General features: G+C 45.2%; 1 protein-coding gene across 1 annotated transcript; it reads right to left on the minus strand.

Annotated features, from left to right (window-relative positions):
• Positions 1–2,578: 2,578 nt before the first annotated feature.
• Positions 2,579–8,546, minus strand: LOC101661607 (zinc finger protein 883-like). The gene is made up of 3 exons (XM_045285421.1): positions 8,272–8,546; positions 7,029–7,179; positions 2,579–5,818 (listed from the first exon to the last, which is right to left on the minus strand). Exons 1-3 carry the CDS (start codon positions 8,300–8,302, stop codon positions 3,856–3,858), a joined length of 2,145 nt encoding a protein of 714 aa, XP_045141356.1. The 5' UTR covers positions 8,303–8,546; the 3' UTR covers positions 2,579–3,855.
• Positions 8,547–15,764: the final 7,218 nt, after the last annotated feature.

A 15,764-nucleotide genomic window follows, 5' to 3' on the forward strand; every position in this document is an offset into this window, starting at 1 on the left:
ACATTCCACCAACTGTGTAACACAGTAGTTGAGACACCCGTGTCAGGACCAAATACAGGGTCATGGCTTCAACTACTTCATATCTATGTTAATAGATACTTAATATCTATGTGAGTTAGTTAATTGTGCCAACCTGGCCGATAATCACATGTGGGGCTAATTGAAAGGCGGAGGGATAAATGGGTGGTGAGCCTCGCCTTTCTAGTTCTTGGGTCTCTTGCTTTGTGATGGTCGCACCAGGGTGCAGCTGCCTTAGCAGTTCCCTGCTTCAGCTTGCAAGATTGACTTCCTACAAGACATCCCCAAGGAGAAGCCACATGGACCTATCCCGATGCAGCCCTGGGTGCTGGAGCAGCCGTGTGGAGACCCCTGCTAGTGCTGAGATGCTTATTCGTTCACAGACTCAGCTTTCCTCCTGCAGTCGGCGTCATTGCGTGTGCTTTGTGAGGTGGAGGACTTTGTGGACTGCTGTTGGGTTAATGGGTTAATGTTGGACTTGTGGGCTTGGGCAGCACTGGGTTGGGATGTTTTGTGATGCACACTTTCTTTATATAAAACTCTCTTATGAGTTGCTGTGGATTTGTTTCTCTAAAGTACCTAGACTAATACACCATGTTAATAGATACTTCATATCTAGGTGTCACGGCTTCAACTACTTCATCTATGTCAGGTAGATTGTGTCACGAGGAAACTGGATTCTGATCTTGCTTAGTTCAAACACAAGCCAACTAGGTAGGCTTTTCTGTCTGGGACTATCTGCGGCCAGGGCAGATCTTAGAAGTTAGAAGGGCACTCTCCTTCAGACTGGCCATGAGACATACATCAGTTACAAGGTTGGAACCCTGAATGATTCTTACCTTCTGAACTTCTGGCTAAAAGGCTGGGAGTTAACACTGAATGCTGTTAAAATACTAGCCTCAGGATGGAGTCACCAGCTCTCAGACTTCCAAGCCTCCTTATGGTTCAACAGTTCATGAGAAATTATGAAAAAGTGATCCTCCATAATGGCCTAGACCTATCCCAATGAGCAAAGAATAAAATACAATATAAATAAAGAGATTCTTGGAGCAAAGTCTGGACGTCCCAGTGCAGAGATTCCAGGTCCTATGGACATGCCACGTGGATTTTTTAAAAAAATCATTGTATTGGCATACAACTTATGTACCATACAATTCAATGGCTCAAGTATATTCAAATGAGTTGTGCAATCAACACCACAATCAATTGCATTACACTTTCTTCATTTATGTGCCATTACTGGTTCTTTATTACCCCCAACCTCTCCTGCCATAACCCTAAGGAACTATTAATCTACTAATTGTCTCTACAAATTTACCAAACTAGTCTTCATGTAAAGAAAATTGCACAAAAACAATGCTGACAAAAGACAGGAAAACCTCTAACAGAAAGCAGAAGTTAATGGAAACTGAGCACTGTCTGACTTTTTCCACCACACTCTGCTGCAGCACCCATGCCTTCAGGGATCATTCCATGAGGGCAAGAATCAAGCAGGGACATGACTGACTTGGAAGTGATAGCCAGGAACCAGTGGAGAGAGGTTTTTTGCCAGCCCAGCGGCTCTCTGAAACCTCCAGCTTCTCTGGTTTTCTTGGCCAGTCCTGCACGGAAGCTAAAGTATGACTCAAGAGGTTAGCACCAGGCCACTGATCACATAAATCAGACTTCAGTGGAACACGCAGGAACTTAGCAATGCTGCATCATGTACGTACATTGTAAGATTTTGGAAATAATGTACTGTAGATCATTAAAGCCAAGGATACTGCTACAAGAGAAAGCTAAAATAAAACCTGTGGTGTTGGACTGGAATCAGAAAGATCTATGTCTGATCTTGTGGCTTTTAAAATGTTTCACTCTTTTAATTCCATTTTTCCATGAACATGTAAGTAGACATAATGACAAGTGTGCGTATAAGTGCATACTCTCACACACAGGACCTCAGAATGTTCATGGAAAAATCGCCAATACTGTACTTATTAATTGCATTTTCCCCACACACTTTATTTGAAGACCCCTCGTATTTCTGAGCTCTTTGCACTTTGAAGATTCAGAAGCAATATGCAAACCAAATATAGAGAGGTCTATTCCTTAGTACCATTTTCTAATAAAAGAACAGTGGTTTCTTGGACAAAAGTCTGATTCCAGCTTAGAAAGGAAAAGATCCGTCATGAACACTGGCAGACATTCAAATTGTACTGGAGACATGTCAAAAGTAGAGCAGCCTATTTAAGGGACCTTCTAACAAAATCTGGGACAATTTGAGCAAAAAAGAAACATATGTAATAGGGATTATCCTATACAGATAGTTCCAGGTCCACAATGTTCAACTTGTGTACAATCTCATAGCTATGAACTAACCCTCAAAGAGCTTACTATGGATTATGCTACTCTCCAGGGTAATGGAGACTCAAATCTATAGTTAGGTGAGTCTCCACTCCAATCACTGCTGTCTCAGTAACCCGACCCTTAATGAACTCTGGTATGACCATCACAGAATAGCCAGTTGCTAGTTATCTGATTATCTAATGCCGCCGTAACAGAAACACCATAATTGCATGGCTTTAGTAAACACAATTTATTAGTTTAGGAATTTATCACTCTGTATTCAGGGTTCCACCTTTAAGAGATTTCTATCCTTGACAGTGCCATGGAAGGGCCTTTCTCTCAGCTTGTGTGGGCCCAGCATTCTTTGAAGACTCCATGTGTCTTGTCAAAATGGGCTAAAGTTCAGGATCAGAACCACTCAACATATACCTCTCAAGGTAGTGTTACACCGCACTGCTCCTGGGTCTAGGAGGTTCTCAGCTCAGTTACTCTCAGTCCAATGCTCTGGCTCCACCCAGGCTCTTCTTTCTTTGCAGGGATGAGAGCCCCACCTCTCCCTGCTTCGCTCTCCTATTCATTCTTGTAAGATAAAGGGTGACTCAAGTAAGGGCATGACTCGCGTCATACCCCTATGAAAGAGGGGAGACAATATATAATACACCTTAATCCTGCCTAATTAACAAAACGAACAACTCACTAATGTTAAGACAAGTATAGTCTACAATTTACAATATATCACAAAATGGAAGATAATTACATCAGATTACAAGGTAGAGGACAACCACGTAATATTAGTATCACATCACAGGCAAGTCGACACATAGTTTTGTGGGACACAATTCAATCCATAACAGGGATATACAAACAAATTTGACTTAAAGAAAAACTTAGGAACAGAATTTGTTCTTTACTCATGAACTGCTTGTAGTATGATAAAAAAACTTATTAAAGGGTAAGGAAGGAATAGTTATTTCTAGCATAGTCACAATTAATAAGCAAAGAAGTACAGGAAATATCACTTGGTAAACAGTAATATCATAATAGTTAATACTTGATAAGACATTAAAATTATTAACTCAAAGTATAAGAACCAAAATATTTACAGGCTCATTTAATGCTCTATAATGAACTTACTACTTACAAAAAGAAAAAAAATAAGTTTACAATAAGAAGTGTGTTAAATATGAAATCAAACAAAGCACCATCACATCAAATACAAGATGTCTATTTAACTATATGTAAATAGCAATAACGACATCTAAACACGTAAAATATTTTTAAGCACATTCCCCGGCTGCTTTATTTTATTAGCCAAAGCCTTTAAGAAAGCTTAAATTTATCTTAGACTCAACAAATAGGTAACACTGCTGAGGACGTTTCACAGAATGAAATTGTCCTTTCTTCAAAGGTCACAAAGTAGATTCTAATGAAACTAGTTGCCAGTTGATACTGGCTTCTGTGGATTTTTCTTCATCCCCTTACAGAAGAATTTCAGAAGCGTTCTATTTGCAATTATATCAGTAAGGATGCAATATCCCACTTTTGACTGGGTGCTTCTCCGCTGTGTGTTCTTATATGTGAAGTGAGGTGTGCAGCTTGTCTAAAAGTCTTGCCACATTCCTTACATCCATAAGGCCTCTCTCCACTGTGAATTCTTCTATGTATCGTGAGCTTTGAGGTCTGACTAAAACCTTTCCCACAGTCCTTACATTCATAAGGCCTCTCTCCACTGTGAGTTCGCATGTGTGTCGTGAGGGAATATACCTGACTGAAGCCTTTTCCGCATTGCTCACATTTGTAAGGCCTCTCCCCACTGTGAGTCCTTATGTGTGTGGTGAGGATTGAAGGGCGACTGAAGCCTTTCCCACAATCCTTACACTTATAAGGCCTCTCCCCACTGTGAGTCCTCATATGTCTAGTGAGGCCTGAGAAACAACGGAAGGCTGCCCCACACTCCTTACACTTAAAGGGTTTCTCTCCACTGTGAGTTCTCTTGTGCATAGTGAGGGCCGAAGAGGAGCTGAAGAATTTCCCACACTGCTTACAATGGTAAGGACTGACTCCACTGTGAGTTCTTTTGTGCTGCGTTAGAGATGAGGCACGACTGAAGGCTCTCCCACATTCTGTACATTCATAAGGCCTTTCTCCACTGTGGGTCTTTGTGTGTCTGGTAAGGTTTGAAGAACGCCGGAAGGTTTTCCCACATTCCCTGCATTCATAGGGCCTCTCCCCACTATGAGTTATTATATGTTTAGTGAGGGCTGAGGCCTGACTGAAGATTTTCCCACATTCTTTACATTCACAAGGCCTGTCTCTACTGTGAGTTCTTTTATGTGTAATGAGAGCTGAATAATAACTAAAAATTTTCCCACACTGCTTACACTCATAAGACCGCTCTCTGATGTGAGTTCTTCGGTGCACTGTAAGGGCAGAATAAAAGCCGAAGGCCTTGCCACATTCTTTACATTCATAAAGCTTGTTTCTATTATGAGATTTTAAATGGGAAGTGAGGTGTGCAGCCTGACCAAAGGCTTTCCCACACTGCTTACACACATAAGGCCTCCCCCCACTGTGAGTCCTCTTATGTGTAGTGAGGGAGGAGGAGTAACTGAACACTTTCCCGCATTCCTGACATTCATAAGGCCTCTCTCCGCTGTGTGTCCGCTTATGTGTGGTGAGGTTTGAGGGCTGTCTGAAGGTTTTCCCACATTCCTGACATTCATACGGCCTCTCCCCACTGTGAGTTCGCTTGTGTGTCGTGAGGTGCGCAGCCTGGATGAAGGTTTTCCCGCATTCCTTACACTCGTAAGGCCTCTCTCCGCTGTGGGTGCGTATGTGTGTGGTGAGGGAAGAGGAGAATGTAAAAGCTTTCCCACATTCCTTGCATTCGTAAGGTTTCTCTGACGTGTGGATCCTATGATGTGTAGTGAGGGCCGAGAAATAAGTAAAGGTTTTCCCACATTCTCTACACTCATACGGTTTATCTCTCTTATGCATTTTTTTGCGCAAAATGAAGGATAAAGGGCTACGGGTTTTAGAGTATCTTTTACAATTACGCTTATGATCGCTCATGTGTGTCCAGAAGGAAGAGAAAGTACAGAAATCCTGTCCGCACTCGTTACAGATGAAGCATTTCTCCTCAGTGAGTGCCCTCACGGGGTTCCTAAGGGCTGAGAGGCAAAGGAAATCCTTCTCCCATTTGTGCGAGTTTTTCCCTTTGAGAGTGGTCGTGTGAGAATGGTAACGGCCGGCTTCTCCACATTCCTGATCTCTGCAGGTGTTCCATCCACTGGGGGGTCTAGTAGAACGATTGCGGGATGAGGGATCCGTCAAGTCTCTTCCAGACTCACGGTGGTCAAAAGGCTTTCCTTCTGGAACACTTCTTTGTGTTTCACTGAGATGTGGAATCCAGCTCAGGGTTTTCCAATACTGATTGCCGTCATTATTTCCCAGGAGGTCCTCTACTGTGTGATTTCTGTTAAAAATAAGCGGCAGGTGGTTGGAAATCCATTCGTTCTCAGTTCACCAGCACCAAACACAGTGACTGTGCATGGTGGTTAGCCTCCTTTTCATCCTGTTCACAGTGACAGCGTCTCACAATAATACCCACTGCCCTGTGCCTGGTTTGCATCCTGTTCACAGGTGACTTTGCTTATAGCATTTTTTAAAACTGTAAGCCACATAAGCAGTATTTGATGCAGTGGTGGTATTAGTGGCTGCACTATCCTTGGTTTTCATCCTGTTCAAAGGTGACGGCTTCTCACAATAATACTCCACTGCACTATCCCTGGTTTTCTAAAACACAAGGTTTTCAGATAACTGTGTACTACTAAACTATGCAGCAAATACTACTTATGTGGCTTACAGTTAAAAAAAAAAGCTATAAGGAAAGTAAATAAAACATGCTAAGAGTGAACCTGGAACAATTCAAGGAAATTTTCGATTTTCTTACAATGCCATTCTTTCTATGAGATTTCTGTAGCTTCCTTATATTGAGAAGTTCTCTGAATACAAAATCCTACCACTATGGTTATATATTAATATACAAGAATAAAGACACGTATGCATAAACATTGGAGTCAGTATATATCTGGGCTTTGAACTCATTAGTGTGCCAATTGCCAACATAAATTAGGGCAACATATTTTGAATTGACCCCATATCTGCTAACTCTTACATTTTGACCGGATTGGGAAACAAACAGCTGTGCCCTACAGTTTTCAATGTGTCCGTCTTTACAATCTTGCCAATAAACCAATCTCCTGCATGGGTCTTTGAAGTTTCAGGAACTTAATTTGACCTTGATATGAAAGACGAGCTTACTGGAAGGGCTCTGAAGAGTGACACACCTTTCAGGCGGCAACGTCGGTATCCAGGTTTGAGTGGGACATCGCTGAGTGTCTCTCCCTCTGATCGAATTCCGAGAAGTGACAACATCCGGCTACTACTCAGTGAGGATGCCACAGTAATTTACTTGAACAATTACTGAACCGTCCTGAACACATTCAAAGCCCCAGCACATAAAATAAACGTGATTGGAAGCAAAAGTTTACGGAAAAATCGAATTAATAGAATTTTTCCACAACCTTCTTCCAGCTCCCTCATAAGTATGTGGGTTTTAATGTCATGAGATCTTGACTTTTACCTTGAACTCTGTGTTTTTTTCTTATTTGAAGGACACTCACCCCAAGTATCTCCCTGGGCTGTGATGCTGGTCTCTGCTGTCAGGTGAGGGGGAGCTCTCTGCTGTGACGGAGGACCTGGTGTTGCGCTTCGTGAATCGCACCGTTTTATGCTCACGGGGAAGCTTTCCTTCATCGTTCAGGTTCTGCGAGACTGACAACCATTCCAGGTGAGGTTGACGACAGGAAACAAAAAGGACAGGAAAAAGGAAGAGGGCTGGTTTTTTAGGCGCCCTTGTGGTGTAGTGATTACTGCTCGGGCTGCTAACTCAAAGTCAGCAGTTCAAAACCAGGAGCAGCTCTACGGGAGGAAGTTGAGGTTGTTTTTTTTAAACTCCTACAAAAGAGTTACAGTCACAGAAACTGACAGGGGCAGTTCTAGTCTGTATTATAAGGTCCCTAATGAGTTGGCACCAACTTGATGTCTGGGAGAACTTGAGCAAATACACAGCCTTATTTCACGATATCAGCATCTTGGTGATGGTGATAAAGGAAGCTACTGAAAACACTCCCATGAGGATTGAAAGTGATGCTACAGTAATAGGTGTAATGTAGCTCCTACTGTCCACTGCCATCCATCCAATTTCAAATAAGAGTGATCCTAGAAGACAGAGTAAAATCCTCTTTTGGGGGTTTTAAGGTTATAAGCCAGAGGTTCTTAAACTACTTGGCCTTCTGCCCTCTTTACAGAAAAAAAAAATCACTCAGTGTCAACCAGGCAGCCAAAAACTTGTACTGTAGCCTGAGACCGAGGTTAAAGCATGGGCATCTGCTTTGCAGAGCCCCTGAAGCTGCCATGGTGCTTAGGGAGAAATGTGTATCATTTTGGGAACACAGTAAAGAACAACTAAATCATATTTCTCTGACACTGAGCAGACACTTTGCTTTCTGGGATCTTAAAGAGCGGTAAGTGTGAGTTTATTTTCAACAAAATAACCGTGTTAAATGTACCCCAAGAAAACTCTTCATTACGTCCCCAAACACAAATTTCTTAGTGCCCTAAAGTAACCCCAAAGCCAATGCCTACACAGTGAATTTGAAGAGAAACATTTTTCATCAAAAGAGAAAGTTCACTTGAATACATAATGCTTTATTTTTCATGAGCATCACAGACCGAGAGAGCAGATCTTGCTTATTTTAAAATGCATCCCCACTCTTCATTCCATACACTGAGGGGCAACAATGATGAAGAAAACACTCTCTTTCACTCCAGGATGACACTTTTTAAAAACATGCGCCTTCTTACCCACGGAGGCCAGGTTCCTCAAGGTCTCCATCGTCACTTCCCTGTAGAGCTTCTTCTGGGCAAGGTCCAGCAGAGCCCACTCCTCCTGGCTGAAGACCACGGCCACATCCTCGGCGAACACTGAATCCTAAAATATCACACACATTCCAGATCAGCAGGTCCCTTACCGTCCTCGTCGACAAGGAGGAGGGTCACAGGCAAAGAATCGGAGGGAGCGGAGAGTCAGCAGGGACCTCACACAGGGGTCTGCCTTCTACCCGGGTCTACTGCAGGGGACACCACCAGCATCATTCTATCACTGTATTAGTCTGGGTACTTTGGAGAAACAAATCCACAGCAACTCACGTATAAGAGAGAGTTTTATGCAAAGAAAATGTGCATCACGAAAACATCCCAACCCAATGCTGCCCAAGCCCACAAGTCCAACATTAACCCATTAACCCAACACCAGTCCACAAAGTCCTCCACCTCACAAAACAGAGGCAATGATGCCGACTGCAGGAGGAAAGCTGAGTCAGTGAACGAACAAGCATCTCAGCGCTGGCAGGGGTCTCCACACGGCTGCTCCAGCACCCAGGGCTGCATCGGGATAGATCCATGCGGCTTCTCCTTGGGGATGTCTTGTAGGAAATCCATCTTGCAAGCTGAAGCAGGGAACTGCTAAGGCAGCTTCAACCCGATGCAACCATCACAAAACAAGAGACCCAAGAACTAGAAAGGTGAGGCTTCACCACCCATTTATCCCTCCGCCTTTCAACCAGCACCACATGTGATTACCAGCCAGGCTGGCACAATTAACTAACTCAATCACCAACCACGTCCACTTCCCCACTGGTGGAAGCCTATCCCAGAGCTCCAACCCCCTGAAATCACCAGTCCTGAGAACCACAACAAAAGAGGGCTGTGAGGTTTACGAGCAGGAAGACGCAGACTAAGAATTCGAGAACCATCTCCTTGCACTTCTCTCCCACTGGGAAGGGAGAAGTAGCCGTTCTGGAAACTCCCAAGAAAGTTCTGCTCTCTCAAAAGACCTGCCCTCGAGGGACCCTATTTCACCAGAGTCGAACTGACCAGCTTGGTGCTCTGGTGGCACAGTGGATTGAGCAAAAGGCTGCTAACTACAAGGTCAGATGTTTAAAACCAGCAGCTTCTCTGCAGGTATAAAGATAAGACTGCTTGATCCCATAAAGATCTACACTGGTGGAGAGTCAAGATGGTGTCCAGGCAGAATCACCCACCCCGATGCTCCTGTTAGGTCAGAAAATTAAGAGGCCAACATTGGGAGTCTGGGTGCTAAAAGTAGATTTAGCATGCCAGGGTCTGGTCCAGACCTCCCAGTTAGATTTTTGTCCACGGAGTAATACGAGAACTTGCTGAAATGCTCTAAGTTCACCACATCTACCACCAGTGGGTTCCGCTAATGCCTCACCAGATCCAGTGGGATGGCATCCACCACCCCTTCCAGTGGCCAAGATCCAAGACCCGCAGCATGCAGTCATTTCCCCAGGCTGCTTCCTAAAGGTGGTCATAATCCCGGGCTCCCAGAGAACCTCTGAGAACTAGTCCCAAGACCTCACACCAGAGTGCCCCTCTCTACTGTCCATCCCACTCCTGCATTCTGGGGCTTTGCATCATCCCTCCCCAGCCTGGAACAGAGTGACAACAATGGCCCATCTCCTGACCCCCTCTCCCCAGCTCCACGCCTGCCAGCGTGGGTAACCATAGATAATTAAGACACTAATTTGCCACAACTGAAGAGATCCTGGGATATTTACCCATGACAGAATGCAGACCTCTGGGGCATAATCTGCAAAGCTGTGCAGGAGAGAGCCAGGAGTGACACAGGAGTGCAGTCAGGGGAGAATTCAGATCCAGTTGGCCCCAAACCCACTTGGCTAATTTAGTCCCCCTTCCCTGGGGGACAGCACAGTACAGCCCCATACCAGGGCACCTCATAAGCCCATTATAAAAAGAAAAAAAATTTTAAAAACACTTTCAATTCCAGTCTGTTTCTCTGTGTAACTTTGAATGTAAACCAGCAGAAACATGGTCCATTGGCATAACATCAACCTAACAACACAGGAGGAACTCTAATCCCCGGATCACAGCTTCGGATTTTAACATAACAAACCAGGAAAAGCCAACAGGTGCTGGAAGACACAGTCCAAGTCAAAAGCTGGCTCTACCAGTTTTGGGCTCCACAGAGAACCTATAAAAGATTGAAAATGGTGGCCTGACAGTCCAGACAAGGCCAGTGCCCAGGCTGGAGGCCCACCCTCCAGAGAAAGTTTTAAGACCAGCAAGAGGAAAAAACAGCAGTCACACACAATGGTGCTCAAGTACGAATATGCTCAGCCCTAAAAGGAGAAACCATAAAGCAGAGAGAGTGCTAACATCTTCTGAAAGCTGACAGGAATAATGGCCAACCTAGGAATCCTCTCCCCTGACAAACTATCTAGTAGTATAGATAACGAGGTAAGAGTCTTCCCTGAGGTAGTTTATTGTGCCAACCTGGCCGATAAACACGTGAGATTAATTGAAGGGAGTAGGGATAAATGGCTCAGTGAGCCTCACCTTTCTAGTTCTCGGGTCTCTTGCTTTGTAATAGTCGGACCAGGGTGCAGCTGCCTTAGCCAGTCCCTGCTTCAGCTTGCAAGATTGACACCATACAAGACATCCCCAAGGAGAAGCCACATGGGCTTACCCCAATGCAGCCCTGGGTGCTGGAGCATCCGTGTGGAGGCCCCTGCCAGCGCTGAGATGCTCACACATTCACTGACTCGGCTTTCCTCCTGCAGTCGGCATCACTGCGTCTGTTTTGTGAGATGGAGGAGGGCTTTGTGGATTGGTGTCGGACATATGGGTTAACGTTGGACTTGTGGGCTTGGGCAGCACTGGGTTTGGATGTTTTCTTGATGTGCACTAAGCCTTTATATAAAAGTCTCTCTTATACATGAGTTGCTGCGGATTTGTTTCTCTAAAGTACCCAGACTGACACATTCCCCGAGAAGGAAAAACTGAACATAAGGCACCCAACCCTGCGGAAAATCCTTGCGGACTCACTGTGGTCAGAAGACCAACACCCACCAAGCACAAGCTGGACACTGCCACATCACGCAACCCCAGAAGTCAATACGTCAAAACTACTACCACGAGAAAAGACAAAAGCAATCCAACTGAAAAAAGGGGATCAGACAAGGATGCCCTTGCCCCCACTTCTATTCAACACAGGACTGGAGGTCCTAGCGAACAACATAAGGCAGCAGAAAGACATTAACGGTATCCATCTGGGAGACGAGGAGGTGAAACTATCACTATTTGGAGACAACATGATTTTGTACCTTGGAAACCTCCAAAGCTCCACGACAGGATTACTGGCAGTGATAGAGGAATGTGGAAGAGTGGCAGGGTACAAGATGAACAAACAGAAGTCTACTGGTTTGTTATATACGTCAGACCAGACCAAAGGGCAGTGCCAAAAGTCAAGAACAATAACCAAGAACAAATAAAAATATCTAAGGATATAGCTAACCATGAAAAAGTTAAAGACTTAAACAAGGAAAACTACAGAACCCTACTACAGAAAACCAAAAGTGATCTCCACAAATGGAAGAATATCCCATGCTTGTAGATCAGAAGACTCCATATAGTAAAGGTGTCAATCTTATCCAAGGTACTATATACGTTCTAATGCTATCCAGATTCAAATAAAAACAACCTTCTTCAAAGAACTGGAAAAACTGACCACCAATTTCACATGGAGAGGGAAGAAGCCCAGAATTAGCAGAGAACTCCACAGAAAAGGACAAAGCCAGAGGGCTCCCCTTAACGGACTTTCACACCTCCTACACAGCTACAGTGATCAAAGCAGCGTGGTACTGGAATAATGACAGAGACTCAGACCAGTGGAAAAGAACAGAAAACCCAGAAATAAAACCATCGGCATGTAGACAACTGATCTTCGACAGGGCCCCAAAAGCATCAAGTGGGAGGAGGATGCCCTCTTTAACATGTGGTGCTGGAAACCTGTAGAAAAATGAAACAAGATGATCCTTACCTCACGCCATGCACAAGAACAAACTCAAGGTGGATCACTGACCTAGAAGTAAAACCCCAAACTATTAGAACCATCAATGAATGGATGGGGCAAACCCAAGAACCTTGGTGCAGGGAATACATAGGCTAACTGTAGTAGGGAAGGGTACACACACAGGAGAACCTGAAATTGACACGTGGGATAGACGAAGGATAAAACACCTGTGTGCTTTGAAAGACTTCACCAAGAGGGTAACAAGAGAACCCACAGACTAGGAGAGGATTTTTAGTAATGACACAACAGAAAAAGGGCTTATTACTAAAATCTACAACACCCTCCTAGCCTGCAAAAAGAGGAAAACAGTTAACCCCCTGAGGAAGTAGGCAATAGACCTGAAAAGACGTTTCAGGTCTATAAACATATGAGAAAATGCTCCCAATCATTAGCCATCAGAGAAATGCAAATTAAAACAAGCATGAGGTACCATTCAACACCCCGGAGGATAGCCTAAATCAGAGAGCAACACATGTTGGAGGGGATGTGGCGAGATAAGAACTCTCCTCTACTGCCGGTCGTCGTGTAGATACGTACAGCCTCTGTGGAAAATAACCTGGCGATATTTAAAGCAAATGGAAATAGAGTTACCTTATGACCCAGCTATCATGGTACTGGGCAGATACCCAGGAGAGGTAAGAAATAATCCACGACCGGTCATCTGCACTCCAATGTTTACTGCAGCACAGTTCACAATCACAAAGCACTGGAAAGCACCTAAATGCCCAGTAACAGACGAGTGGATCAGACACCTCGGGCACAGGCACACAACGTTGTACTAGGCGTCACTAAAAGCATATGAAGATGATCGCAGGAAGCACATCGTTTCACGGGAAGAGTAGGAGGAAATTATGTTTAGCGAAGTCAGCCAATCACAAAACAAGAAGCACCACATGAGGCCACTGGGGTAGTATAATCAGCTCAGTGGGTATAGAGAAATAACCACTTATCTCACGATTTACGGGCTGAGGTACAGGCATGGGGGGTGTGTGGAGGGGGAAAATGCAAGGATGTGCATGTCCTTCCAACACACAGAGGGGGAAGGGGTGGGGGAGCGGGAAAGGCAGGGAGGAAGAGGGAGAAGATGGCCCTGGCGGAGCAGGGCACTAATCCACCAGGGGGTGGATACTGTTTATGTCTCCACTGAGATGGGAGTGTGCATGCAGACCCCACCGTAGCACGCCAAACCTTGAGGACAATGTAACCACATGGAGCAGCTCATGGACAGAGAGGGCTATAGGGTCAGACACAATCAGAGCCAAACCGACCTCCTCCCTAGAGGCATGGGCTACAGAGGACAACACTAAACCTACATGTTGGGGAGAGGGGCTGGCCTGCCACGCCTACACAGGAGCAAACCAAGAAGGAAAAGAGAGAGGGACGAGCCCCATCCTGGCACACCAAGCCCTGAGGATGACGTCCCTGCACGGAGCTGCTCAGGCAGAGAGAGGCCTGTAGGGCTGACAACAGATTGAGACATGATGTCCCCTCGCTGGAGCACACCCAGACAGAGGACAATACTGGGGACACATGGCAGGGAGTGAGTCTGGTCTGACTGCCCCCCACAGTGGGGCCAAACAAGAAGGGAACATAACAGATCATCGACCAGGAGCCAAGCCAAGCCACAAAACCCCACGAGGAGGCCCCATAAGACTTCAGGCTAGGAGGGGCAGTTCCCAGCACCCCCCAGGACCAGTGGGGAGATAGTCATAAAGGTCAGCGGACAGACCAGGAATTATGTATGCCTTTTCAGGGTTTTTTGCTAGTTTGTTTTTCTCTTTATTCATTCTTTTGTTTTGTCTCCGTTACTGTTCTTTTGCCTGCCTATACGTAAGACAGGCATGGGAAGTAAGCTTGAGGAGACAGCAGCAGGACCGATGGTTCTGGAGGGAATTGGGGGGGGGGGAAGGGAGCAGTGAGCTAACAACACTATAGCTAAGGGGACAACTAGGTAAGTAGATATCCTGGTGGTAGTAAAGCAACAGCAACCTAGCGGAGAGGAATCACTAAGAGGCAGAAGAGTGAGCATGGTGGTGGGGCAGGAGGAAGGTAAAACGAAACAGAAGAAAGATCTAGGAAGCAAAGGTATGGATAGAGGTATAAGCAGGTGTAAATATGTAAATATATTAACTCATAAAAATACAGGTATTGGCCTATGTACCTGTATTTACATGACAATACACCGAGGAACAGACAGACTTTGGGCCTCTGCTCAAGTCCTGCCTTAACGGAAGAACACCTTGTTCTAACAACCTGGCATTCTGTGATGCTCATCCTCCCAACACGATTGCTGAAGCCAAAATGGCCCATATGCAAATGTGGTGAAGAAAGCTGATGGTGGCTGGCTATCAAAAGATATAGCATCTGGGTCTTAAGGGCTTGAAGTGAAACAAGCGGCCATCTAGCAGAGATGCAACACGCCCACATGGAAGAAGCACATTGGTCTGTGCAGTCATGAGATGTCAACGGGATCAGGTAACGCATCAGAAGACCCAAAACAACAATGACAAAACATATTGTTGAGAACAAGGGGGGTTGGAGCACAGACCCAAAAGCCATTTGGAGACAGTGGGGCATCCCCTCACAAATGGGTCACAAGGAAGGGATGGGTCAACCGGGGCGGTACAGCACCGATGAAACACACAGTGTTCCTCTGGTTCTCCAATGCTTCTTCACCCCCATCCCACCCCCATTATCATGACCACAGTCCTGCCTTTCAGTTCTGGCTAGACCGGAGCATGTGCACTGATACAGATAAGAGCTCATGACACATGCACTCCAGGTCAGATAAAGCCCTCGGGTACAGAAATGGGAGGAGCCATACCAGGAGGGCAGGAGGAAGTGGGGGGGTGGGGGGTGCACGGGGGAAAAGGAAGAAGTCGCAATGATAGACACATAACCCCCTTCCCTCAGGGGGACAAACAACAGAAACTGTGGGGAAAAGGAGATAGCAATAGGTGTAAGATATGAAAATAACTTGTAATTTATAATTTACCAAGGGGTCATGAGGGTGGGAGGCAGGAGGGAGGGGGAAAAAAGAGGAGCTGATTCCAAGGGCTCATATAGAAAGAAAATGTTTTGAGAAGGATGATGGCAACATATGTACAAATGTGCTTGACACAACTGATACCTGGATTGTTATAAGAGGTGTATGAGCCCCCCAATTAAAGGATCTTTATTTAAAAACTGGCTTACACTATTGGGTAACTTGGGATGTTGTGTTTTATAGGGTCACTAAACAACCCAATCCACTTGACTGCGGTGTCTTTACTTTGATGTGAACTGACCTGAATGGCGGAACACCCGGTTCCAGTCCAATCTAGGGTTCAGCTCTCACCACGGCGAGTGAGGGGAGCATCAGAAAAACCCACAGACACAGGCTCTCTGGAGACTGAGACATCAT

Source organism: Echinops telfairi, unplaced genomic scaffold (genome assembly GCF_000313985.2).
Source record: "Echinops telfairi isolate 266 unplaced genomic scaffold, ASM31398v2 ScPeMD7_7470;HRSCAF=8508, whole genome shotgun sequence".
NCBI lineage: Eukaryota > Metazoa > Chordata > Mammalia > Afrosoricida > Tenrecidae > Echinops > Echinops telfairi.

What these genes read in the sequence shown, in the direction of transcription:
- LOC101661607 (XM_045285421.1), bottom strand. Translation starts at nt 8,302, where the DNA reads ATGGAGACCTTGAGGAACCTGGCCTCCGTGG. An exon ending in GAGGAACCTGGCCTCCGTGG is followed by an intron (nt 7,180 to 8,271) that starts GTAAGAAGGCGC and finishes AATGGTTGTCAG; the next exon opens with TCTCGCAGAACCTGAACGAT. An exon ending in AGCCCAGGGAGATACTTGGG is followed by an intron (nt 5,819 to 7,028) that starts GTGAGTGTCCTT and finishes TATTTTTAACAG; the next exon opens with AAATCACACAGTAGAGGACC.